This window comes from Rhinatrema bivittatum, chromosome 13, assembly GCF_901001135.1.
Source record: "Rhinatrema bivittatum chromosome 13, aRhiBiv1.1, whole genome shotgun sequence".
NCBI classification, from domain to species: domain Eukaryota; kingdom Metazoa; phylum Chordata; class Amphibia; order Gymnophiona; family Rhinatrematidae; genus Rhinatrema; species Rhinatrema bivittatum.
Window position 1 is genome coordinate 63,691,312 of NC_042627.1, and position 27,409 is coordinate 63,718,720.

At 44.1% G+C, this 27,409-nt stretch overlaps 1 protein-coding gene across 3 annotated transcripts in view; it reads right to left on the reverse strand.

The window, feature by feature from the left end:
* The window catches only part of IL16 (interleukin 16), a 79,690-nt gene extending 52,666 nt beyond the window's left edge, over window positions 1-27,024 (reverse strand). For 2 of the 3 annotated variants that reach the window (XM_029575084.1, XM_029575082.1), the window contains exons 1-5: window positions 26,903-27,024; window positions 14,115-14,537; window positions 8,186-8,322; window positions 4,679-4,811; window positions 1,391-1,552 (exon numbers count right to left, since the gene is read on the reverse strand). In XM_029575084.1, coding sequence (XP_029430944.1) covers window positions 1,391-1,552; window positions 4,679-4,811; window positions 8,186-8,322; window positions 14,115-14,489 — 807 coding nt within the window. In that variant the 5' untranslated portion in view covers window positions 14,490-14,537; window positions 26,903-27,024. Of the gene's footprint in view, window positions 1-1,390; window positions 1,553-4,678; window positions 4,826-8,185; window positions 8,323-14,114; window positions 14,538-26,902 lie in introns of those variants that run through there. The other variant, XM_029575085.1, reaches the window with a different exon arrangement.
* Window positions 27,025-27,409: the final 385 nt, after the last annotated feature.

Genomic DNA, 27,409 nt, shown 5'->3' on the forward strand with positions numbered 1-27,409 from the left:
ATGAACCCAATATGCTTTCTAACTAAAACGCATAATAAAATTCTCAGAATAACTGCAAACATGTGCAGGGATCCTGTTAGTACCCCTACTAATACTACTGGATAAGGAATATACTATTTGTATGGGGAGAGCCAGATTGGTGGGTTTGGTGTTTACAGCTCCCCCATGTGGCAGCTGACCATGGTGGTGTCCTCAGTGTGTATCTAGTGAGATCACCATTTTACCCTCATGGATTCTTTTTTTTGCTTTCAAGGAGGCCGCATGTCCTGTGTTCTTATTTTTCTAAATCTTAACTTAAGTTCCATGGAGACTTTTGTTTTGCGTGAGAGTTCCTTTCCACCCTCTCGTGCCACCTTTAACATATTTAGTTTTGGGGTGCCAAATCCCTTTGCACTCAATTAAGCTGTTTTGAGTTTTCTCTTCCAGACAACAGAAGAGGTTCCCTTCATGCGGGTGGAACGTGAGATCACCAGAATCCAAGGAGAGGGTGACTTCCAGACATCCTAAGAGGAGGCAGGAAAGAATGGCCCAGGCATGTCTACTGAAAACTGGGAGAAAAAAGGGGCATAAGGGGTAGCATCCTTGATCCTGCGAGAGGAGGTAGGAGATAAAAGATTAAAACCTTTCAAACACAATCTATCATACTTCATCTACTACTACAGTGGGAGGGAGAACATGAAATAACTTAAAAACTTGATTTAATTGAGGTAACTTCTGAACTTAAGACTTTAGGAAGTCACAAATTTACTAAAAGCATTTGTAACAAATTTGAAAATGAAGTACACAAATGTAAAAGACTTTAAATTCAGCATTGCACCTTATCAGTAAAAGAGAAATGTTGGGAACTACCAAACAACTCTCATGTGTCTTATTGAGTAGAGTCTTTACTGTTCTCGATGCTGAGATTATCAGTGCTGTGTGCAAGAGACCTAAATATGGGAAAATTAAAGAGCAATGTGAGGGTCTTGAAAGGAAAATAAACCTAATGGAATAGCATCTGTGTCTAACTGAACAGAAGTGTGAGATATGGGCTCTGGGACTGTTATCCGGGTTCAGCCATCACAGGGTTCCCCATGGAATGCTCTACTCACACAATGCTCTTGTGTATGAATTGGTACAATCTTCAGCATATGGCCTGCTGAACAAATTAGCCTTAATGCAAAGGGTAGTTTTATGTTTGAGAATAATCCTTGTTTGCCAAAGCCTAATGCAATTCCACACATAATTCTGGTTCAGGCTAACATAATCAACGTCATTGAAATCAGCCGAAAGGAAAAGTGTTCATGCATGATAATATAATCAAAAAGTACAATAAAGAGATACAAAAACTACATCCAATATCTGCATTTGCTCGGGAATGAGATGGGAAAGGAAAAAAAAATGATCACACCTGTTGATCCCTAACTGTAGCAGGGTCCTTTGGTAGTAGTTTGGATGGGTTGAGACCAGGGGTTGCTATTGGACGGTAATTCTCCTCGAATGCAGCAGGTGGTGCTGTAAACAAGTTATTTGTGAAACATTGGACTTTCCGTCTCCCCTCTCCCGGTGAATGCTTATGCAAAGAATTTTTGAAAAGAAAAGAGAAGAATTTACTTCTGTGCAGATCTGAAAGTGCTGTTGCTTCAGACACATCTGCAGAATTCGGTGCAGAGAAACAGAAAATAATTAATTTTGCCCATGTTTTTGTACAGTCACAGAACAAAACAAAAAAAAAAGCAGTAAGCTTCCATTTTGTGCTTGTGTTGACATTAAAAAAAAAAATTGCAACTATATATCATATTGGTTTTCACTGTTACTTTGATTTCTGCAGCATGCATTCCTTTATGCCAATGAAAATGTCTCCTCGCTATGTAGATTTACTATGATATTTATTTATTTACCACTGAAATATCTGTGACTGCCACACAACATAGAATCAGTGCTCCTAATCGTGGCAAAGAAATGGTAAAAACCTATATATATATATAAATATAAAACATCATAATTAAATGCCCTATAATCATAGGTTAAAACAAATTATTTAAAATATCTGCATCGTTTAACTGCAAGAAAACGGTCAAATAGTAAAAACATAAAAATGTTCTTTTTTTAAAAGCCTGTTGCAAGAAAAAAGTCTTAAGACTAGTCTTACAAGTTTTACTGCAAGGGTTCAGTCTCAGTTCAACCGGCAAGAAGTTTCATATGGATGGTGCCGCAACAGAAAAGGCCAATCTCTTGTGGAGGCCAGACGAGCACGTTTGACAGAAGGAATGCCCAGTAAGCCCGCTGAGAAGAACGTAGCAAACGAGAGGGCTGGCACACTTTTAGTAACTTGGTAGCCCATGGACAATTATTAGGGTTCAACAATTTGGCTACAAGCACACCCACTTTCGGGCCGATACAGAAAAAAGTGCGGGAGAGCCAACGAGCGCCCGCTCTCCTGGCGCGTGCACAGGTCACTCTCCTGAGCACGCGATTTAGTATCGGCCCGCATGCAAATGAGAGCCCGCGGTAAAAAGAGGCGCTAGGGACACTAGCGCGTCCCTAGCGCCTCCTTTTTGACAGGAGCGGCGGCTGTCAGCGGGTTTGACAGCCAACGCTCAATTTTTGCCGGCGTCGGTTCTCGAGCCCGCTGACAGCCACGGGTTCAGAAAACGGATGCCGGCAAAATTGAGCGTCCGTCTTCCAACCCGCGGGCCAATTAAATTTTTTTTTTTAATTTTGGGGCCTCCAACTTAATATCGCCATGATATTAAGTCAGAGGGTGTACAGAAAAGCAGTTTTTTCTGCTTTTCTGTGCACTTCCCCGGTGCTGGCAGAAATTAACGCCTGCCTTTGGACAGGCGGTAATTTCTGAGAGTAAAACGTGCGGCTTGGCTGCACATTTTACTTGGCTGCACATTTTACCCTCCATTCCACTGTATTTTCTCCCTTTTAACTATGCCTCTCTCCCCATCCTCTCCTCCTCCCCCCTTTCCCACACCCCTCCCAAACCCTTTACCCACCCTACCTCCCCTCGTCCTCCCCCTCCTCTCCCTCCCCTTTCTCCCCCCTTAAATCTCTGCTCCATTGGTCCATTTTTGTAATGCTTTTGTACTGTTTTATTTTGTTTATTTTGTTTTTTTATTCTTTTTGGTTAGTAATATTATTTTATATTGTTTATAATGTTATATTGTTATATTGCTTTACTGTATCTCATCTGAGTTCTTTGTAAACCGGCATGATGTGCTTCACGAATGTCGGTAAATAAAAGTTAATAAATAAATAAATAAATAAATAAATTACCTTCTTAAATCTCATCCGTGCAAGCTAATTAGCCTCAGGCAAACACGTATTTTTTCCCCAAAGGCTTAACTCAAAATCAAAACATTTTTGTTTCAGTAAGTAGATGGGCAGCCACTTTAAGGCTCAAGTGAATCGGACCTACCCTAGTGTGGTACAGAGCCGAGGGTGAATGAGCCCATGTGGGACTTCTCTCTTTTCTACGCCTTCCACCCGTGCTCCCCCCCCCCCCAGTCATGCATCTTTCTCCTCCCTCTACTCCCTCCTGCCTTTCGCTCCCTCCTCCCATACTTACTCGTGCCTTTCTGTCCTCCTCTTCCCCTCACCCCCAATATGATCATCTCTCTCCCTCATCCACACACCCAGGCATGATTGTCTCCCCATTCCCTCCAGCAGGAGAGTGGGGCTTCTTACCCATGCCTCTCTCTTCTTCTGGGAGCTTCAATCTGTGAAGTCCGAACCTGTGGGGCCCCACCATCTCATGGGAGTTTCTGGCACCACACGTTTAGGCTTCAGCCTGCACAGGAGGAGGCAGATGCAAGTAGGAAGCGTTGCTCTCTTCCTGCTGATGGGGGGGAGGGGAGATATCACATCGGAGGTGGGAAGCAGGGAGCATGGGGAGGCTCACAACCCAGGGTCAGACCATAAAGGCTGTCACTAGCGCGCGCCCACAGCACAGCAAGGAGGACTTGGCCGCAGGCGGGTGGCGCGCCGATTGGTTTTCCAAGCCCTGTGGCTTTCTTGCATCCTGCTGCTGTGGTAAAGAGTTGTCTTTCTCTGTCCGCGGGCTGACCTGAAATTCTAAAATGAATAGTCCAAGCGGGATTGAAACCAGATGCCCCCAGAAGGTTTTCAGGAACAGACGTCGTCCCGACTGAACATTCCACCGCGGGACAGAACCGAGTCCCTGCTGCCCGCCAGGAAGTCCGCCCCAGAAAGTTAGCAAGCAGAATATAATCCCTTTCCCAGTGAAACACACTTTTGTAATTAAAAACTCAAGAGACCTGCTATGAAGCCTTCCTTCAGCTTGCAAAGTTTAGGGCACCGAGGTGCACACAGAGCTGATTCGGGAAAAGGTTATGCAGAGTTTGAAAGTAACGCCTGGCTGGGGCCGCTCTAGGCACCCCCCTGGTTTATGTGGAAAATCCATACCTGAGGCTCTGCTTAGAAAGGAAGTGATTGTACATTCTCAGCCACAGTCATCAGGAGGCCATATCCCCACACGTACAAGCCCTGGCTCATCCTTACACAGGCCAGCAAGGCGGAGGACTGCAGAACACAAATGAGTTTTGGAAGGAAGGGGGGGGGGAGGGGGAACTGAAGTTTCTAGGTGCCGGCTAATTCCCGTTTGTCTCATTGAAAAAGGGTTCAGAATGAAAGTCAATAAGCTTTGTGATTTCAAGCCGTTGGTGCTTACCTTCATCGTAACCACTAAATCAACCAGGCCTGTTGCCGACTGAATGAGGGACTCGGCTTCCTTGCTCGGAAGTTCTTTCAGGGACCGGCCATTCACTGCAAGCAGCTCGTCTCCTGGCGCCAGGCGTCCATCTCTGAAAGGAATAAGCTTGCAGGAGAGTCCCAGAATCAAGTTGCATGAGATGCCGGTGCGCAAAATACACACACACACCACAATCCTCCTCTACCTTCCTGTCAGTTCCTCTGATAACGGACGCCTTACCCACTACCCAGCAAGTCGGAAATGTCTTTCAGAAGGCAAGCTAGGGCCTCGAGATTGGCCGTCCAGAAATATGAATAAATAAATAAATAAGGTCTCACTCTAGGATGTTCTAGGGGCTCCCTGCCCTTAGAGTCACAGGCAGGGAAGCCCCTAGAGTTTACAAACTCTCTAATGAAGGAGAAAACAGAACTCAGAGTCGAAATTCATTTGGGTCCTTGTTTGTCTTTATTACAAATGATCTCGGAGGACTATTTTCGAAGCCCTGTGTGCAGGTAAATAGGTGTATGTGTGTGTATGTGTGTGTATGTGTGTGTGTGTGTAAACCATTAGCTGCATTCAGGGGAGACGTCCCGGGAAGGGCCAGATCAGAAAATAGCACCCATCGATTGTGTTTCCAAGACTGGCTGTTGTTTTGTAAAGAAAATCTACCAGCACAACAAAAAGCAAATGTGCAAAGATGTCCCTGCCACAGATTTCAAAGTGAGAGTCCATGCGTACCTTCTCTCTGATCTTCAGTGAGGAAATATTACTGCCTGGCATTGCTTATATTGTATTTTAATTCTTTCAAAGCCGCTTTGATGCCGAACACATATCTATGAAATATACATACGAATGAAATGCTGACTGTAGCCAAGTCAGAGAGCAAATAACTACAATGAAATGGGTTATATTTCTCTTCACAGCAAAATATATGTCAATGTATGTGGCCTTCCCTGCTGGAGGGATCAATTCCAGGGATGTGCAGCCCGTGCAGCTGCAGAGGGTACCATGGATAAGGGGGCACCAGTGCCCCCTCCCTCCCACATCAGCTCCTCAGGCAGGAGGAAGGAGGTTTCTTCTCTGTGGAGGCAGGCGAAGGATCAGCTTGCTGGGGAGAAGAGGGGGAGTAAAGAAAAGGTGTTGCAGCTGGACAGGAAAGAAAGGATGTTTGGGGTGTGGTAAAGAGAGAGAGAGAGAGCTGGTGTTATTGGGCAGCGTGTGCAAGGGACGAGAGGCAGCAGGGCGGAGAGGATGCTGGCGCTGGGCAAAGGGTGGGAGAGTAAGGCGAGGAGACCATGGGGATACTGTGCCGCAGTGTCCGCCACTGCCAAAGGGGGGCGTGCTGCTGCGCTGGAGCTGCTGCAGAGGGGGGAGGAGCATCAGTGCCAGTTTTCACACAGGGCGCCAGTCAGCCTAGCACCAGCTCTGATCCGAGACTATTCCAAATGTGGAGGCGATAGGCGTTATGAACCCCGTTAGGCATGATGTACTATGGCGCTGAGACGGCATGCAAAACATCTGAACTTTTAGTTTCTGCAGCATTTTCCTCATCGGCTTTCTTATCAGGGCATGGGTGCAGGTTTGACCTTTTTGTATCGCAACAAGGGCGTGAGGGGAGGAGAGAATTCACCCTTCGCTGGCATTCAAGCTACTTAAGGTGATGGTTTAATGATCAAATGTCTTTTACTATCAAAACACTGCAACTTTATGCTTCATTTCTATCCTGCATATTTTAAAACAAAGATTTTTTTTTCTTTTTAATCACTAGCTGTTATTTTCAAAACCTTCTGTTTACACAGATCCACAGTTCTGTAGAGGCTGCAGAAGAGAGAGAAAGACATCTGCGTGATAAAAGCTAGGAAGGGCTCAGCACGCTGATATCTGGCATAGAATATGATGGCACATAATGACCTACTCAGCGTCTGCCCAGTTTCACTCCTGGTGCAATGCCATTGACCCCCAGTTCATCTGTGGCTTTCCCTTCACTTCTCTGCAGCTAGGGATCCTGCTTTTCCAAGGCTTTCTTGAATTCCATTACTGTGTTTGTCCATCTCCACCAACTGTATCATTATATGACAGTCTACAGTGATAAGGTGCACTGAAATCATCCATTACATAAGAATGTAAGATGTGCCCTACTGGGTCAGGCCAAGGATCCATCAAGCCCAGCATCCTCAGTGGCCAATCCAAGTCGCAAGTACCTGGCAAATACCCAAACATTAACAACCACTTTTAATGTTGGCCCAAAACACCATGTTAAACACCCAATGTACTAACGGGCATTAAACCCGGTGTTTTGCAGTGGATAATTTAATGTATTACCATCACCATTAATGCATCGGGATTACTGGCAGAAACGACCTAAGGAACGGGGGTGGGCCATAGTCTCCTCCCCAGCCTGAAACATGCAAAGCTTCTCTGTTTTGTGAACATTAACACTGTGTTAGCCTTAACATGCTTTAGTACATTGGGTGTCCTATGTAGTTATTCCTAATATGATACCAAACCTCAGGACAATGATGTGCAACCCAGGAAAAAGTTGCTTTGGGCTAGTAAGCTATGGCATATACATGTAGATTTGCTCTGAATTGTTTCGGAAACTTGTTTATCGTGTGGTTATTCCCTTCTTTCCTGATGCTACTGTATAGATCAAGAAACCAGGACACCCACAGGACCTCAGGATGTGCAACTATGAGGCTGATATTCAGTAAGAGGTCGATATTCAAAAGATTTATCCTGCTAAAACCGGGTTTACCCGGTTAAATCTTAGTCATTCAAAATTGCCACCTGCACACATTTAGTACCTGATTCACTAAGGGCTTTTCCCATCGACACAAAAAAATGGGAGAAAAGCCTTAATGAATCTGGCCCTGAGCCAGGTAAGAAAGGGACTGGAGCAGGCGTTTTAAATTCAGTGCTATCCAGCTACATTTACGCAGGCAACTCCATCTGCACTCACTAGTGCCTTCAGTCTCCCCTCACAAAGTGTGTGCGGGTAGATTGAGCCAGATATTTGTTTGCATTTTTATCCAGATAATACCCAGATAAAGATAACGGTTAAATTTACCCAGTTATCTGTACCTGCTCAGGGGGCTTTCAGATATTGACCCCCCCCTAAAGCCTATGATCAGCAACTTAGCCAGTTATATTACAGCCGGCTAAGTTTAAGCATGTTTTCAGCTACAACCCTAGCCAGCTGCCCACTGGAAAAAAACTGGCTAAGGGTCCCATCCCATCCCCAACCCAAACCAGCCACACTTCCCAGAGCATTCCCTTTGTCAGCCCATTTCCTTTACCTTGGTGGCCTTATTATGCCACTTTAGGGGCTGGGAGATTTTCCCCCCGAAGGATCTAGCTGGCTAACTCCATTTGGAACTCAACCCTACGCGCCCTGCATCTGACTTCTGAGCTACACTGCCAGTATTTGGATGCTTTTTAGTCTGATTTTCTGTGTTGGCATTTTCTGTAATAAATCAAACCATGTACCTGTGGGCAGCCCCTCCGTTAGTCAGATGGCTGACGATGAAGCTTTTTTCAAGAGAAGTACAGTTGGTGTTCCTCGAAATCTGGATACCCAAACCTTCATTCCCTGTAGCTATACACAGTCTCCAGATGCTGCTATCCTGTTTCAAAGAGAGAGACGAGAACTGATAACACAAGGTTTCATATCACTGTTCCAGAATTTTCTCTTTTATCAGTGTTAAACAAGAGCCCAAAGTTTGACATTGAGGAGAAAATAATCGACCTTCTCACACTGGTGAAAAGTCCACAGGTACTTTTTACCCTCAGGGTTTGCAGCAATCATCTAAGTAAAACTAGGCAGGTAGTTTTCCTTTGATTATTGCCCCCTGGAAAAGGTACCCACCGAGATTTGCACCTGCTTTTTCTGCAGGCACTCTTTTTCCGGCAAAACATGTGACGTTTTGAAAATCCCAAACTACGAACATTGTTGCCTCCCCTGTCCTTATACCTTAGTATGTGTGTAAAATTACGCAGGTTACTGAACAACGCACATGCTTTCAGCCATTTCTGCTGGTAAAATGCTGTTTTATGCACAGTAATGGCTTTGAAATTTGCCCTCTAAATATTTCTGGTTGAACGCCATGTACCTCCGTGATCAATGTGGCAGGATCTGCAGGTCTGACATTGATCTTTATGAAGACCACAGAAAAAAAAAGCAGATTGTCAACTAGAACAATAGCTGCAAGGTTGTCATCATTCATTACTGACAAATGGATGCCAACAATATCCAGTTGACGATCTAATACCGAAAAGACCCATCAACTTCAGTAGTTCTAGCAGCAGGACATCTCTGAGCTGTGGCTAGGATACTAAGCCGGAATCCAATAAAGTCTACGGTAGAAATTTTGACTTGACTTCAGTTCAGATTGGCTGTTAGGAGGATGCTTTGACTTATGGTCTAAACAAAGTAATATTTTCTGAGCATGAAGATCGTTTCATGGATTAATAATGTAGCTATGAAACAATGATAAAACAAACAGCCTTTGCTAAAATGAAATCTTCCTGGCACAGTTTGTCCTTGTGGGCTTTGCTTCGTCATTTCTTGCTTTCTGCCCTACCTGTGTCCTTTCGAAATTTGCCTATCATCATATATACAGACTTGAATTTGAATGTATTGCTATAATGGCACTTCATTTCCTGTGCAAAAAAAACCAACACATGGCTGGACAACAGGCAGGCCAAGGGAGACAAATGAAATTTGCCTCTGCACAGATGATTGATAATTGGAATTACTGTTCATTTGGGATTTATTTTTTTTATTATTGGCTTCAGTGTTCTGCCTCAGTGTAGAGCAATAGTAGCTGCATCCGTTTTGGAGAAAACTTGATTTTTTATGGATTCTTCTTCTGAGGAGGAGGAGGAGGCCTGTGAGGCCTTGAAAACCCTTGTACTACATGACCTTTCTTCATGGTTCTTGAAAAGGTATCAAAGCTGACAAATATTCCAATGTTCCAGAGTATAATTACATTTATAATTAGGGACTTGACAGTGATTTTGCAGTAGGGAACGAAAAAACATTTGTGTTAGGCACAATAACGTAACAAGCTGTGTAATAAAGGACCAGGAAGCCTGCGGCACAATCTAGCATTGCTCTTCTGTGATGCTGCCTCATGGTTTGTGGAATTATCACTGTCTTATGCCGTCTCTTGATTTCTGCAAAGCATTGGCCCCGTAAAATGGCTATTTTTAATGACACATTTTCACTTTTCTACCCGTTACCGTGATTGCTTTTATTATTTAGATACAAAGGTGAGTGTTGATATGACAATAAACACATTTAGCGTCACCACGTATAAATGGCAGCTCTGGGTAGTTTCATTAAATGTCTAGTTGTTGCTATAAAATGGCCTGGTTAAATGTTATAAATCACGTGTGACAGAGAGATAGGCCCTGCATCACTGAAAAATTGCTTGGAAATTATTCCAGGTAGGGGAGTCCACTGGACCTCTACCTGGGTTTGTAAATATTTTGATGTTTTGAATGTTAGGATGGGGCATTTTCATTGACGAGCCACTAGATGGCATGGTGAATGGTAAAATAATCCCATGCATATTAACTATGGGAAAAGGAGCAGTCACTGAATTCTATTGGGCGTGCCTTTAAGAGGAACTGAAAAAAAACAAGAGAGAGGATCTAGAGGAAGTATTTTTCAGAGTATATAATCCTGAGTTCAGAGTTTGGCAGGAGGAGACTACATGGACCTGCCAGGAGTGTGGCATGCCCAGGGTACCTCTCAAGGAGAAGGTTCTGTAGGCCTGAGGTGGAAGAGATGTCTCCACATGCGAAAAAAAATCAGGGGACTTCACCAGAGTCCTGAAGGGACCGAAAGTTGGTCTGGAAGATGGTGGAATGAACTAAAGTCATAGCATCTGTGGAAGACTTGATCACGAGATAATCCAGAGAGGCTTGGTCTTCAGAATCCAGGGAAAACCCTTGTCAATATCTCAAAGAGTACTTCTGTGATGGCCTAGGAGGATGCTGTGTGACTCCAAGTAAGAGGAACTATTGCTCATGTATTGGATTGGTACTAAGTTAACTCAGCTGAAAAGAATTTTTACAGACCAATGCAATAAAGTGTGCATAAAAAATGTGCATCCAAACTAGGCGCCCGTTTTTTTACTGCATGCCCATTCTCCTCTCTTGGGCACTCAATGCAATAGGCAAATGAGCCACCACGCTAAAAAGGACACGCTAGGGATAAATTGTGCCTTCCTAGCGCATCCATGGCATCAGGCACCCATAAAATTGAGCGTTCTTTTTCCTAAACTGACCACTGTCGAGACTTTTTTTTTCTTTCATGTTGCTACTTTCTGTGGTTCCTCTGACTTAGTATCGCAATGATATTAAGTCGGAGGAACCACAGAAAAGCAGTATTTTCTGCTTTTCTGTTCAATTTTTGAGGCGCCTCAAGACTTAATGCCAGCTCCGGGGCTGGCGTTAATTTTTGAGGGTTAAAATGTGCGCGTCGGGCGCACGGCTATTTTTTACAACAGGAGGTAATAGCTAATACCTCATCAACATGGCATTTACATGTGATGAGCGCTATTAGCTACGCACTGGTTTGGATGCACACTTTGGACACGCCGATCCCCTGATTGCCTCAAGGGTTATGGACACGTGTCCAAAACGCGTGTCCAACCGTAGGTTAACCTGTTCGCTAACTTGAGCGCACGATATTGCAGCAGCCTGTAAAAGTGGTGTTCTGTAACGGGGATTTCATGGAGTAACAGATTGAGAAGCAGTTGGGGAAACATATTCTGTACCATTTTGTAGTAATAATAATAATAATAATAATGTTTGGAAGCAAGTTGATCATAAAGGTTAATGCTGCAGCCTGGCTATGGGAGCCTGAGAATTCCTGATAAGATCAGTGTCTTTTAAAACCATCTTTGTATATTCTGACTGCTGGTAACCACAGAAAACAAAAGTTTGAAATGAATATCCTTTTCTGTGTGAGGCCCTACTTTGTCCGAAGGCAGGAATTATTTAGGGGCTCGTGCTAAGGAAAGGAAGAGGTAAGAAGTCAGAGGGGAAATACAGCCCTTTGCCACTGGGCCCAGGTCCCTACACCGCCTTTGGGTGACCCCCATTGCTCAGCTCCCCGGCAGGCATCAGATAGTGGATACTGCTTGCATTTCATGTTAACGGAAGTGATGCACAATGCCAGAGAACTCCTGCAGCAGTTCAGTCATAGGCTGAATGGGAGGTTGGACAACAGCAGCCCGGTACACAGCGGCTGAAAACAAAAGCCCCAGACCGTGGAGAATCCACTTTTCGTACGGTTATTTTCTTCGTCTGCTGTCTAAACCCTTAGGGAACGGTTCAGCTTTGCTGATTTTCTGAGACAGCCAAGTTGAAGTGCTGCTTTATTATTTAGAATTTCTAGCAGAATGTTTCTCTCCTCTGAAAGAAAAAGCAAATACCTCACAAATATTTTTTGCTCCTTTACTCCAATTGTTTATAAACCCCCCTCTGCTCCCTCTCCTTCCTCAGATGCATGGCCAGGCAGTATCACACACACTCTCACAGGCCCTGAGAGCTGGAGACGTACCTGCCCAGCGATCATCTCCTAGCACCACTTTTTGTGTTATGACCCTCATAGCCCACGCTTCTAAGAAGGCATTAGGGTAACCTGCATGGCGTGACCATAGTTAACATCAACATTTTGATCGACATGGGGGCACTGAATGTTTTGGATAATGGCTTTGTTATTTTTGGTACCTGTGTGGATTATTAGAAAGCTTGGCAATAGGACACAGTAGGGGACCTGGGTGCTGGATTTAGTGCTGGTCATAGAGGAAGATGGCAAGGCCTAAAATGGCTTCCCAGGACTTTGGCAGACGCTGGGCATTCTTGGGACCGATATGAAGGGCAGTGGCAGTGGCAGGAAAAGGCTTCAAAGTTCAGCTGAAAGTCAGGAGGGTAGGGAGGAGGTGTGGGCTTGTGTATGGGAATTTGCCTGCTCATCTACCCAAAGTGGAAAAATCTCAACAGGGCAAACTAGATGGGCTGACTTGATCTTTTCCTGCTGTCATTTACCAGGGGTTAGATATCCAGGGGTGACCAAATATTCAACCGCACTCAACTGGCTAAGTGTGCAGCTAAATATGCAGTTCTATCTAGCCGTGCTGTTAGATTTAGGACAACTATTTGTGTGGATGGGGTTTTCTGCACAAATTTCTCCAGTTAATGATGAATAATTACATTAACTGGCTAAATGTGGAAAGTCTGACCCAGCCGCTTTATTGTTGGGATAAATCTGACCACACAGCAATTTTGTGCAGATAAAATTTGGTGTGTGTGGGGGGGGAGGGGGATATGTAACTGGTTAGCTTTATGTGATTAAAAGCTGATTTTAACCACATTAAACCTTTAAAATATCGACTTTCTGTGTTGCTGTGGCTGGCAGGGTCTTGTCACGGTGGCAACAGCCATGGTCTGTCCATGGAACTGAGCCCATCTCCTCCATCAGAACCAAGAGAAAGCAGACTCGGGATTTGCAGCCTGCGGGGCGGTGTGGGCCGGAAATCTGTGCCCCCCCTTCCCCCCCCCCAAAAAAAATTCTTTCCTAGCAGGGCAGTGCATAAATCCAAGCCTGTCAATGCCAAGGTATCAGAAGGGGAGGTTGAACTAAGGAAGGGCAGGGTAGGGGTTTGCTAGTTTATTATATTTTTCCTACCCCCGGTGAGTGAGGGGGTTGGATAAGGTACAGATTTTTGGATGGTGGGTCAAGATGAGGGTTTTGGTGTCAGGTTGCTGAAGTCCTGTGGGTTGTTGGAAGGGATTGTATTATTGCTGATATGTTTAACATGTAATCTGCCTCGAATGATGATTTTTCAAAGAGGCAGCACGTACATTTTTAAATAAATATGTTAGGGAACTCATTGTATTGACTGGGAGGGAGGGTTGTTGTTTTAGTAGGGGGATACAGCCTGTCATACTCCCCCAATGAGATTAAGAAAGAAAGTAGATCTGTATCAGAATCTATTCATTATTATTGTATTTGTTCTGATGTATTGTATTATTTATGACGTAATTCACTCTGGGTGCCCTTTTATGAGGAAAAGGGCTGAATATAAATATGAACTAGATGTAGAACTTTGGAACTGAGTAAGACTTCGTGCTGACACGTCCGACCAAAGCTCAGAGTGTATTCTGCATCCTGCAGCTCACCTTAGGATCTTAGCAAACATTTGTTCTTTCTTACGACATATTTGTAATGTATGGTCCGCTAACACCTAACTTGCAGTTTATCATTGTTTTCATGATTAGCTCTTTCATTTTTCTGGAAAGGCGAATACAACACAAAAGAAACCTAGAAATGTTGCTAAACCTTTGCCAGAAGTTGTGTTACCTCGATGAAATGTTTAACATGCAAGCTTTCGTCCAATACCTTGAGCAAGGATTTTCCTCTTGAATTCTTAGCAAAGTCGCTTGAGGCTGGTTTTGACTGAAATGGTGTTGAGGGCATCATGGCATCAGGAATCTTCGTCTCCACTTCGGATTTGAGGAGTAATTGTACTTTAGGACAATACCAAGCTATCTCCCCAGCACAGTCACTGGAGTTTTCGGCGGAGTCGGAATATTTCTCCTCGGTGCTTGAACCATCATCACTGTTCTTGGCATGACAGAGCATAAGGGACCTTGAAATGGACCGTAGCTTTTGGGATTTCCTGCTTTTTTTCCCCGCGCTGCTTGGCCGCTCCACTTTTAATGAAGAAGGGCTCAGGCTGCCCTTTTTCTTCTCCTGATAATATTTAGCTGACATGTCTCTGCAAGATACTCCTTTCTTTCATCAGTAATTAAATATCTTCACCTAGAAATAAAATGACACAGAATGAATGTAGTTTTTTAAAATATACATATATATATAAAATATGCTTGGCCTGTGGCGTCTGTCTGTCAGGGACTGCTCAGTGTGGCTGCCATTGCTGTAGAGGCCAATAAAAAGCTCCGTGAGAGCCAGCTCAGGCAGAGGCTGTGGTGCAGCCCAGCCATTCATGCTCCCTGCTCTACTGTTTCAAGGTGCCCACCTGCTAGGAGATGATAGACTCAGAAGTTCACAGCTTAAAGATGTTTCAACAGGTAACAGCTAGTAACGATATAATACGCCAAAATAAAAAAAAAATATTGACCAACAAGGAGCCTACAATATCTTACAAGCACGTGGTGCCTCAATACTCGATAAATAAACTTCAAGAGCAGACTGTACTGCACAGATCTCTGTTCCCCCTTTCCATTCACCTCCCAATTATTACTCACAACCTGACTGTGCGTGTTTAGGGATCGGCAGCTTCTGTTGTTCAACTAATAAGTTTGGATGCCAAAACCCTATATGAAATGGATATACATCCAAGAGATATTGATCCTGCTAATCATGATTTCCAATCTCTCAGAGGAATATGCTAACTTCTTCCAAATCTGACTTGCAGGGCTTAGAGTTTTCTAATAGAATTAGGCAAATAGTTGAGGTTTAGAGCTCAGCCTGGTACATTCGGCTCACCGGATTATCCAGGTCCAATTTTTCTTTTTATTTTTTTGATGCAAGCAAAAGCCCCACATGTTTGGTTCAGTCAGTATGGAATGCTAGCCCGGACTGAAATGCACGCCTGAAATCTTGGCAACACCCATGCTTCCGTTCATTTTTCCACCATGCAATACATTCCTTAATAAATACATTACACAATAACACAGTCAGATGTTTTACCCTAAACATAAAGGCATCTTCGAGAAGAAGTATAGTGCTAAATGTAAAACTCTTTGTTGGAGTTAATGATCCTGCCATTATTAAAGAGGTGGCCTCAATACCCAGAGCCTGGATTAAACAATCTTGACCTTTATGCATGCTGTTCACAAGAAGGAATACGAAGCACTTCAAAGTGTCTTCATTACAATATCAAACTTTTGAGTGGCCCCCCAGTGGTAGCACTGTGTACTGCTGCACAGAACACTACCAGATGGGGCCAGCAGAGCTAAGGTGGACCAATGAGATGATGCACTGGAGAACCATTTGGTGGTGACCCATGCCAGCACTAGAGTAGGAGACCTCAACTCCAGCTCTAGGCCAAATGGCTCAAGCAAAATGTGAAGGGGAGGGAATAAGTCGGTTGATAAATATGAGGGCTAATATTTTAAGCCTATGGGGTGCTTATGGGCCCATGGGTTCACTGTGCCGGCAGTACTGCAAGCTTTTTTCCTAAGGGACTCCTGTGCAGGGTTTCCCGTTGGACATCCGGGCATGGGAAGGCAACAGGTGCAAGAGTACCCCTCGACCTAATCCCACCTCCTTTTTCAATTTGGGAAAAAGTAGCCATGCTGTCCCCCAGATGGATATATTTACCTGCAGAGGTGGCTGGGCAGTTTTCATAATGCTCAAAGTATGGGAAATAAAGTCCCAGATCTAGAGGCAGACACGACTGGGATGAAATTTATACCAGGCTACACCATGACGGAGATAAGGTTATGCACTACCAAACTGAAGGTATATTAGGAATATCCCAATCATTCACTATAATGCATATATGAGAAGGGATATATTATCATTTTCTATCGTTAAGATATGTGAATTGGAATCGTTTCCGATTCCAATTCACATCGCTAATTTTTTTTTTAGGGAGGCCTGCGCTGCTAAAAAAAAAAAACCCACCCGACCCTTTAAATCGACCCCCCCCCCAAAACCTTTTAAAATTACCTGGTGGTCCAGGGGGCCTCGGGGAGAGATCCAGGGGGGCCTCGGGGTGAGAGGAGAGATCCAGGGGGGGCCTCGGGAAAGATTTCCCATTCCCAGGCATCAGCTGTTCTAAAAAAAACAGCCTATAGGGCTGATGAGTAAAGATGGCCGGCGCCATCTTTAAAGATGGCGCCGGCCATCCAGTGCTCCTACCATGTGACAGGGGCCGGCCAATGGCACGGATACCCTGTCACATGGTAAGGGCAAAGGGGCATCGGCGCCATTTTGTTTTTAGAACAGCTGATGCCTGGGACCGGGAAATCTTTCCCCGAGGCCCCCCTGGATCTCTCTTCTCACCCCGAGGCCCCCCTGGATCTCTCCCTGAGGCCCCCGAGGCCCCCCTGGACCACCAGGTAATTTTAAAAGATTTTGGGGGGTCGGGAGGGGGGGGTCGATTTAAAGGGTTGGGTGGGGTTTGTTTTTTTTAGCGGCGCGGGCCTCCCTAAAAAAAAAGGGTCGGGAGGGTGGGGGTTTTTGTTTTTTTTATCGGGCCATCGGCACCATTTTAATTAGTGGCAGCCAAAATGGCGCCGATGGCCCGAGAGTGGGAGATCGCGCCGGGACACCCCCCCCCCACTGGACCACCAGGTAACTTAACATTTTGGGGGGGTTCGGGAGGGTGGGGGAGGGTAAGGAATTGGTTTTAAAGGGTCGGGGTGGGTTTAGGGGTTGTTTTGGTGTGCCGGTTTTCCCGCCCTCCCCCAAATAATTCCCGTGCCCTATTTAACGATACAATACAAATGCCCCTGATGATAAATCGGGGGCATTTGTATTGTATCGTGCACTCTAACGATTTAGAACGATTTTAAAATTATCTGACGATAATTTTAATCGTTCAAAAACTATTCACATCCCTATTTAGATGTTTAATATTATTTTCCATCGCTTCCAAGCATCTAGAAATGGCAAATTGATCTTTAAGAATAGCCCCATTCAATGTTTGGATTGCTTTAATCTTATTCTCGGCCTCACCAACTCTATTAGATATTGCATGAGATTGTTCCTGAATGTTCACAATCATCTGCTGGAAATTGTAGGCTACAGAGTCTATTTTATTCTTCAGCCTGTTTAACAAGGCCCCAAGCCCAGCCACCAGATCCCAAATAGCCTTCAGGGTTATTGCCTCCGGCTTAGGTGGAAATTGTGTGGACTCACCCCGAGTGCTGGATGTTCTCTGTCCTTGGTTGTTCTCCAGGAAGACCTCATCCCTCCCGCTCCTCTGTGAGTCACCCGGTAGACTTGCTTTCCTTCCTCCCTTGCTGAGGTTAGCTTCATCCCCGGCTCCTGGGAGGCTCTCAGCATTCAGCACTGAGCTCGAAACAGCCCCCTCCTGCCCAGTCGCATTTGCCGCGTCATCGGCATGCGACCAAGCCACTGAGCCGGAGGCTGGCGCTGGTCAGGACTTAGGGACACCTCTTCCAGGGTAACTCCCCGCTCTCCTTCACAAGGATTCCCAAAGGGTTCACCGGCTCCCTGTTAATCCGGCGTGGACAAGAAACGCTCGATATCAAGCTGCATTAGAGGCGGAAAGGACTCAGTAGGGAAAATCCTCATCTTCCCTTTCCTCTTTGCTGGCATAGCAGAAAACTGTTTTTCAGGAAAATTTCACTGCAGCTCGAGCGTCCCGTGCGCCATCTATGCCGCCATCTTGTCTCGGGTTTCTGGTTCTTAGTTATTTTAAGTAAGTACATTTCCTAACATGGAACAGTTTTTCCATCAAGTCAATACAGTTTAGAAATCAAAGATTTCAACATTAAAGAGCATTACCTAGTCTACAAGGGCAAACCTTTAGAACTTTAATCATACCTGCCAGTGGATCCCTCCAAATCCATATTTGATTGCTCACCTGTATGTTTGGTTGCTCATGGGATGGATCAGTAAACTGCCTCACTCACCCTCAACACTGTCAGCAAACTAATGCCACTGAACACAGCTCAGGATGCCCTAAATGCAGCTCAGGACGTCGCCATTACATCGCTCCCCCGGCTTCCCCTAGGCGCTCACACACCCGATGCTCACCCTCTTAAAGGACCCGTGGTGGTAAATCAGTCCCCTAATGATGTCACTGGGACTTCTCTTTAAAAGGCTTCTTCGTAGGAGGCATCAGACACCTCAGCAACAGGTCTTCTGACATGCCTTGAGCCTTCAATGCGTGTTGCCTTCGTTCTGTGTTCCTGCGTTACTGTGCCCTTGCCTTCCCAGCCTTGCTTCACCTTGCCTGTCTTTGCATCTCCAGTACTAACCCTTGCTTTGGACCTGGACTTTAACTGATTGCTGCCTGGATCTGACCCCCAAGGCACTGTCTGACCTCTGGTTCTGACAATGCCATGCCTGCTGCTTGACCTGACCTCTGGCTTGTCTCCGGTATCTCCTGTCTGCTTCCTGCTTTGACCTTTGACCTGTATTCAGTATCTCCTATCTGCAGCAAGCCCTGACCTTTGGCACTCATCTGCTTTACTACTCTAGGGACCCACCTAAGTCCTATCGGCCACCAGAACCCAAGCGCTTAACCCACGGGGTAGGCATCTGGTATAGGTGAAGCTCCAGTCCATCCCACCACTACATGGCACATCTGCCAGCAGTCGACATGGGCCAGGCGGGCTCACCTGCTAGCCTGTGCCAACCATGCCACAGCACTAAGGACCCATCAATATCGAAGTCATTACATCACCATATTAGAATATCCATCATAACAAAATACAATAAAAATAATTTATAGTATACTTAAATATAATAAAAACAAAAACAGATTAAAAAAAGACACTTAAAAAATAAAACAACATTCTGAATATGTTAGATTTATGAAAATATATTAAAATCCCACTATTTAATTTATTTATATACTGTTGTTCTGTTTTATCAATCATGGCGGTTCACAGTAGCAAGTATGAACATAAACATATCATCCATTAGTTAAAATACATAATAGTAAATTTAAAAAGTACAATACTTCAACTTTCATATCAGAGAGGAACATTTCTCTCCTTCTATTAGCTGTTTACTTCTCTTTCAAAAGCTTGACTAAAAAGCCATGTTTTAAATTATTTTTTAATGATTTTAAATTCTCTTTGTTCCCTTAATTCGTTTGGCATGGTGTTCCATAGTTTTGGCCCCACAATTGATAAAGCTCTCTCCCTCACTTCACAGAGATGAGCAGTTTGAAGAGATGGTATATTCAAGTAATCCTTTGTTAGCAGACCTTAAATTGAGCTGTGGAGTATGAAAGTGCAGTGTAGCACCCAGCCAATTTGAATCTCTCTCATTCACAATTTTATGGATTATACACAATACTTTGTAGTAAATATAAGAACATAAGAAATTGCCATGCTGGGTCAGACCAAGGGTCCATCAAGCCCAGCATCCTGTTTCCAACAGAGGCCAAACCAGGCCACAAGAACCTGGCAATTACCCAGACACCAAGAAGATCCCATGCTACTGATGCCAGTAATAGCAGAGGCCATTCCCTAAGTCAACTTGATTAATAGCAGTTAATGGATTTCTCCTCCAAGAACTTAGCCAAACCTTTTTTAACCCAGCTACACTAACTGGAACCTAACATAAGAACACAAGAAATTGCCATGCTGGGTCAGACCAAGGGTCCATCAAGCCCAGCATCCTGCCTCCAACAGAAGCCAAACCAGGCCACAAGAACCTGGCATAAGAACATAAGAAACTGCCACGCTGGGTCAGACCAAGGGTCCATCAAGCCCAGCATCCTGTTTCCAACAGAGGCCAAACCAGGCCACAAGAACCTGGCAATTACCTAAACACTAAGAAGATCCCATGTTACTGATGAATTAATAGCAGTGGCTATTCCCTAGGTAAATACGATATTTTTTGGGTAGCCATTGTAATGATTTTAATGCTGGAGTGATATGGTCGTATTTTCTGCTTCCTGTACGCACCCTTGTAGTCACATTTTGCAGCATCTGTAGAGATCTTAAAGTGGATACTGGCAACCCCAGTAAAAGTGAATTACAGTAATCTAAGGTTGAGAATATTGTACAAAAATCTTCAAGGGTTAATAGCGGTTTTAAACGTCTTAATAGGCGCAGATTATTATAGCCTGCCCTGATTACATTATTAATGTGTTTCTTCGTTGTTACATTGGGGTCTATTATTAGTCCTAAATCTCACTAATAATACTCTTCCTAATCACATTTTAAATGATAACTCTTTGGAATGTTTGTCCTAAGGCTTGAGTAAATAGCTAAGTCTTGAGCTGAATACAAGTCAACATGAGGCACAAGAGCAGTGGTCAAATGGCATCATTGGAGCTGGCCAGCAGGGACCCCAAGACCTGCCAACCAAAAAGAGAGTGAAATGAAATGATTGAGGAAGGGAGGAGAGGGGGAGGAGGAAGGGAGTGGAAAGGCAAATAAGGGAGGGGGAGGGGAGCCACATACATCCGTGTACCCTGCACTCCCCCAGTCAGTCACTTATACCCACACACCCTGTCACTAGCCTTTGCCACGTATACCTACCCTGTACCCCCCACCTCCACCCCTGCCCCCCCGACACTCAGGTTTCTCTTCTCCACCTTCACTCTTCTTTTGTTTATAATTTATGGTAGGCTTTTATATGGTTCGTTTTTATTAAAATTGAATCAACCTAAAAATGCCCCTGGAGGTATTATTGTTTGCAGCACAAAAACATTGATATACTCCTAGTTTCAGTACATGCCACATACACCTTATTGCCTGAAAAATAAGCACATAAATGTGCAATTTATAAACACCTAGGATCAAGAAGACCTAATTATTTAAAATACCAATGATGATGAATGACGGATATCATTTTTAGTTTAGAAACTGAGAAAGGTGACAGCAGAAAAAGAGCATACAGCCTATCTAGTCTGCCCATCCACACCAACGGGCCGCACTGTTAACCTGCCATTGGACGCGCGTTTTCCCATACCCCTTATTCAGTAAGGGGCGGAAAACGCGCGTCCAACCCGCCGAACCTAATAGCGCCCTCAGCATGCAAATGCATTTTGATGGCCCTATTAGGTATGCGCGCGGGATACAGAAAGTAAAATGTGCAGCCAAGCCGCCCAATTTACTTTCAACAATTCTTCCGGCACCAGAAAAGTGCACAGAAAAGCAGTAAAAACTGCTTTTCTGTGCACCCTCTGACTTAATATCATGGCGATATTAAGTCAGAGGTCTCGAATAGTAAAAAAAAGTTAAAAAAAAAAAAGAAAAAAATTTTTTTTGAAGTCGGCCGGTGGCTGTCGGGTTGAAAACTGGACGCTCAATTTTGCCGGTGTCCGGTTTCCGAGCCCGTGGCTGTCAGCGGGCTCGACAACCGACGCCGGCAAAATTGAGCGTCGGCTGTCAAACCTGCTGACAGCCGCCGCTCCGGGTCAAAAGGAGGCGCTAGGGACGCGCTAGTGTCCCTAGAGCCTCCTTTTGCCCGTTTCCACCACCGGGCCTCATTTAAATGCTATATTGCGCACACAGGCGAGTGGCGTGTGCTCGCGCCGGGAGAGCGGGCGTTTGCCCGCTCTCCTGCGGACTTTACTGAATCAGCCCACAAGTTAGCCAGCAGAGCCAGCACCGCACTGTCAGAGCAACAGAGGACAGCAAGCGAGCAGCAGGTAACAGCTCATCAGGGGGAGGTCTGGGGTGGGAGGATCAAAGAGGGGGATTTGGTAGATTGACTGCTTGGAGGCCTGGAACAGCTTTTTTTATGCACATACTGGGGGGGAGGGGCGGGAAAGCAGACGGAACTTTTTTTTTTTTTTTTAAAGAGGGCATCTGAAATAACACGAAACACATAACAAAAAGTTGCTATGTCATTTCTGTCATATTAGATGCAATATCGCTAATATTGTCTTGTCATTTGCAAAGGAAAGCAAATCCCCACCCATCCAACTTTCTGAATTTGTTTGCGGCAGCGGTGCCCAACTCCCGTCCTCAAGAACCGCAGCCAGGCCTCGTTTTCAGGATATCCGCAAGGATTATGCGTGAGATAAATTTCCATACAGTGGCGGCAGTGCGTGCAAATCTATTTCATGCATATTCCTTCTGGATATCCTGAAAACAAGGCCTGGTTGTGGTGACTCTTGAGGACCGGAGCTGACCACACCTGCTTTAGAGGTTGATTTTCTAAGAGGTGCATCTGACTAACTCTTATGTTTTGATTTGAAATTCCTGCCCCTGGGTAAAATTTAGCCAGATAAAAAGAGACTGGGCGGAGGAGGGCTCCCGGGTCGTGGCTTAAATTTATCTAGCTAGCCCCGTTATTCAGCACTAGCTGCATATAGTGAGCTGGGTAGGGCTGTTTGAAGGAAACGTTCACCTGACGATAGCCGGATAACTTCATCTTGCTATATTTGCATTCGACAGATCCCCTGCCTCCTTTTCTGCGCTGTGATTGGACGTCAAGGTGAGGTAATAGCACAGTTTTCGGCTCCCTTTGGCTCTGTACATCTCCAGCAGCAATGGCCCCTCTGGGTCTCACCCCCTCTATGTGATTGGATGCCAGGGAAGAGGAGGTGGGACACAGCACAGCCCCTCCAATGCAACTCCCTGTGGCTCCGCAGATCTTCACAGACCTTCTGGGTCCCCATTCCCCTTCCTCACTGTGAGCTGGGCAAAGACCCGAGAGCCGCTGCTGAAATGTGGCAGAGACTCAGAGGAGGGAAGAGGTAGAGAGACAAAGAGAGTCGGAAGGGTACAGAGACACGGAGCAATATGAAAAGAAAACAATGTCAGGGAGAGGGAGAGCTGGAGAGTCAAATAAGAGAAAAGTACAACGGAAAGAAAAACAGGGAAATACATCAAAAAGCCGAAAGATGAAAGTAGAGATGAGAGAATAGCTTGGTGTGGGGAAAAAAGGTAAAGGTTAAAGTGTTTTATTTTCAAATTATCTGATTATGTGACTTTGTAACATTTTTCTTGATTTTATATGCATTTATTAAAATTCTAGCTATAATTTCCAACACCTGGCATTGGCAATGATCTGCTCTTTTTAGCTTTATGTCCTGTCAACATGAATTATTAGTTCTACCCGCCCCTAGGGGCATTAGATTGGAAAGAGCCAGGGCATGCTCTAAATTTATGAAATTCTCTTCATTTGACTTTGTGCATTCAGAAAGTCTATTTAAAGTCTTTGTAAACCGTTATGATGGCTTTACCGAATGACGGTATATAAAACTCAACAAACAAATAAATAAATAAATAAAGTTCAGGAAGGCCTTGAAGACTTTCCTATTTCTGTAAGTTTTTCTACCCAACTAGGTTTCCCCTTTCAGTCTCACTGGCCTATTTCATTCTCTTTAGCCATTTTTGTGCTTTGTCATTCCCTAATAATTTTATATCATTTGGTTTTTCTTTTATGTAGTGGCATTATATTAGCATTTGGCTGATGTCTGAATTTGGATAACCTGCTACTTCTTTTCTTTGTGATATTTTTATGTTTGTTTTACTGTTTATTTTTAGTTCTTGTTTGGTTTTGTTTTAATTCCTTTTTATATTAGTTTTGTTTTATTTTGATCTTTGGAATGATTTTGTTCTGTTTTAATTTGTATTCTATTATTATTTTGACTTATGATTTATTTTGTTTTTAGCTTGACTTTGTTAGCATGCAAGTTTTTATTGTACATCACATTGATTTACTTATATAAGAAAGCAATTAATCAAGTAATAAATGAATTAAACTAAACTAAACTGGCATTTGGGGTAAGGTGTGTTGTGTACACTTAACTTTTTCATCTATCCCCTGTTCCCGCCAACCATGTCTTCCTGAAGTGTAATTTAACCTTGGGCTGTCTGCGGAGGGGAGATCAGGAAGGTGAAGAGGGAGAGAAAAGCCTGAATGAGGGAGAAAGAGAGAAACATGCTGGATATGTAGATGTATGTGAGAAAGGAAACTATATGTTTGGGAGTGTGAGAGGAGATTGTGTGTTTGAGAGTGCGTATGTGGACATATGAGAAAGGCAGCTGTGTGTTTCAGAATGCTTATGGGTATGTAAGAAGGAAGCTGTGTGGTTGATTGGGGGAGTATGGAAGTTAGTGTGTATAAGTATTAGAGAGGTTTTAGTTGTGATAGAGAGCAAAATTGTGTGTGAGAGAAGCTATGGTTGATATGTCTATGAGCATAGTTGTAATAATTAATAAAATATTATAAAACAAATTGTATGAGAAGGTGCCTGGAGCCCAAGGGATGACAGGACTGAGGATAAAACACTGACAGCAGCCCTACCTCAACCCACTCCCCACAATCATCAGACTGAGAGGGGGATGCACCAACACACAAGCCCCAGTCCTCAAGTTTGGTGGAGTGTCCACTTAGAGTCCATGGTAAAGTTGGCCATCCTACTCAGTGCATGGAACTCAGTTTCACACAAACTGGGGAGAGGTATTGTGGAAGTGGAGCTGGGGGCGGAGTCAGCACTTCCATGCATACTTTGTTTTTTATTTCAATAAAGGATGCATGTAAGTTCACCAACACATGTTACGCCCTCCGAAGAGCAGGTGTGACTGTGTGAGTGAGTTTGTGTGCACACCGTGTCATTTATGAGCACATTTTCAAAGCCAGCTTATACACATAGATTCGCTTGTAAAATTCACAGTAAAGTCTGCTCGTAAAAGCTACCCAGAGTTACAAAATGACCCTCCCTGTGCCTGAGTAAGAGCTTGCTTTGCTCCTGGATGTGAGAATTTGGTTCTGCTTGGTGCAAACATTTCTGTACTTATAATTGTAAATGTTTATATTTAAAAAATAAAGAAATCAAGCATTTAAACTCTAAAGAGTTTTACCTGTTGCAAAGAATGAGTTAACTAGACAGCATACACAATCATCAGTCGACCTTCCTCCAGCTATGGCTGTCTAGAATTGGCTTTTTATTGTAACTCCTCTGGTTATGGCTGGCTGTAATTGGCCGTGTTTGAGTAATTGCAGGTTCTTGTGGCCTGGTTTTGGCCACTGTTGGAAACAGGATGCTGGGCTTGATGGACCCTTGGTCTGACCCAGCATGGCAATTTCTGATGTTCTTTATTATAACTCATGATCAGTTATGACAACTAAAAGAAATGTGTGCCTTTTTAAAATCTGAAATCTTCAGGCCCCTGAATATGTATGCAGTTTTAAAATGGCGCAGCAGTAGCCCAGAACATATCATTTAAAAAAAATGGATGTGATCCAGGGCAGACTGCTTGTAGAAATCTGAACATTTATATCCATCCTGATTCCCCCCCCCCCTCCAAAAACAGATCAGCTTTCTGCCCTGATAGTTAGACCCATCTGTATTTCCGAAAGCCGCAAGCCCAGACAAAGATACTGTAGTGTCAATTGCGGGCAGAATGATGATACTGTAACTGGGAAACGCCTCTTGTGATACAACTTGTTTTTCAGTAAGCACAAATAAAGAAAAGTGGGATTCCCCTTTATCACTCACCAAACCGAAATCTCCGCTCAGCTAACAGAGATCTACTAAAAATTCCACCTGCTCATCACAAACTTACCTCAACTCAGAAGAGAGCCATATCCCTAGGAAGCCCCGAACTATGGAACTCCCTCCCAACCGAACTGAGAACACAACAAAATTTAAAAACCTTCAAAAAAGAACTAAAAACTTGGATGTTCACCAAAGCCGACCAAAACACCCAATGACTCTATGCTACAAATTCCCTCCCCACCGGCCCATATAAACATGCAGAACCAATCCAAAGCACGTAATCTAACTGTACAATTTAAAAACCAATTGAAAAACCAAATTATGTTTATAATGATTAAGATAACTATGTTAACAAGCTTACGAACTTTTGAACACTCTGTTAAACATCGAAACTTTGTAAACTGTTGTGATGGCGAAACCGAACGACGGTATATAAAACTCGATAAATAAATAAATCATTCTGACTTTTCTTTAAGTGCTGAGATTGTATCATTATTGAAAGTATCTCCTGCTTGGCCTCGCCCACCATTAAGAATCTAAGTCAGGATTCTACTATGCTGAGCTTTTGGAGAACCTCATGCAGCCCCTCACGGTGATACCTGTAAAGTATGAATAAAGCATGAACAACTGAAGAGTAGATTCAGCATATGAAATTTTTTTCAATAGCAATGGTGACCATAATTAAAGTTGCACGCTCGGGGCAAAAGAGGCACAAGAATAGAGGAGCAGCAACAGTGTCATGACCAGGATAAATAAATATCTTGAGCAATCCAAGCCAGTGTTGCAGCTTGACTGTATTAGAAACCTCTGACAAGTTACATACTTATAAGGTGTTATGTAAGCTTTTCAAGCCAAATTCCCTCAAAGCAAGGCTTCGCTGTGCCATTCAGTCGGTGTGTTGTCTTTGGCGTGCCTCGGTTCAAAGCATTTGCAAGAAGCAATTAACGTGGGTCGCACACTTCCCAACCTGATCGAGAATACTCCAAAAATGAAGTGGGGCTAATGCATTTACTCTCTACTTGCAGGAAAACAGGAAGCTGAATATTACCTGGTGCCAACGAAATATTCTCTTGCAGAGTCATTTTCATTCCAGCCTCATGGCCCATGACAGGATGGATTGGAGATAACTGCTGTTTACTTTTCGCACTGGAGGGCTCTTGTTACTGTAACCAACAAAACAGAACAAAATGCACAAGGACTTACAAGTGAGAAGGCGAAAGCTTGGCTTTGGGGAAGAAAGCTGGTTTTGATTAGGCATAAAAGAGTTCAGAATTGGAAACACACCCACCGGCTCACATGATGTGCCTTCAATGATCCCATTCAGTGCTGCTGCAGCCTGCATGTTCTACTGTCATTGAGCGAGGAGCTTGCAAAAAAAAAAAAAAAAAAAGCTCCTCGATAAACAAAGCCAAGGTGAGAGGAGGGCTCACAGCTCTCCGAAGGAAACTGGGCAGCCCAAGGAAGTCATAAAATGGTCTCTTGTACTGATCCCAACCCTTTCAGCTTGAACTTTGTTTTCGGGCTTATTAATTGTATAGCTGCCAGTCATTCCATT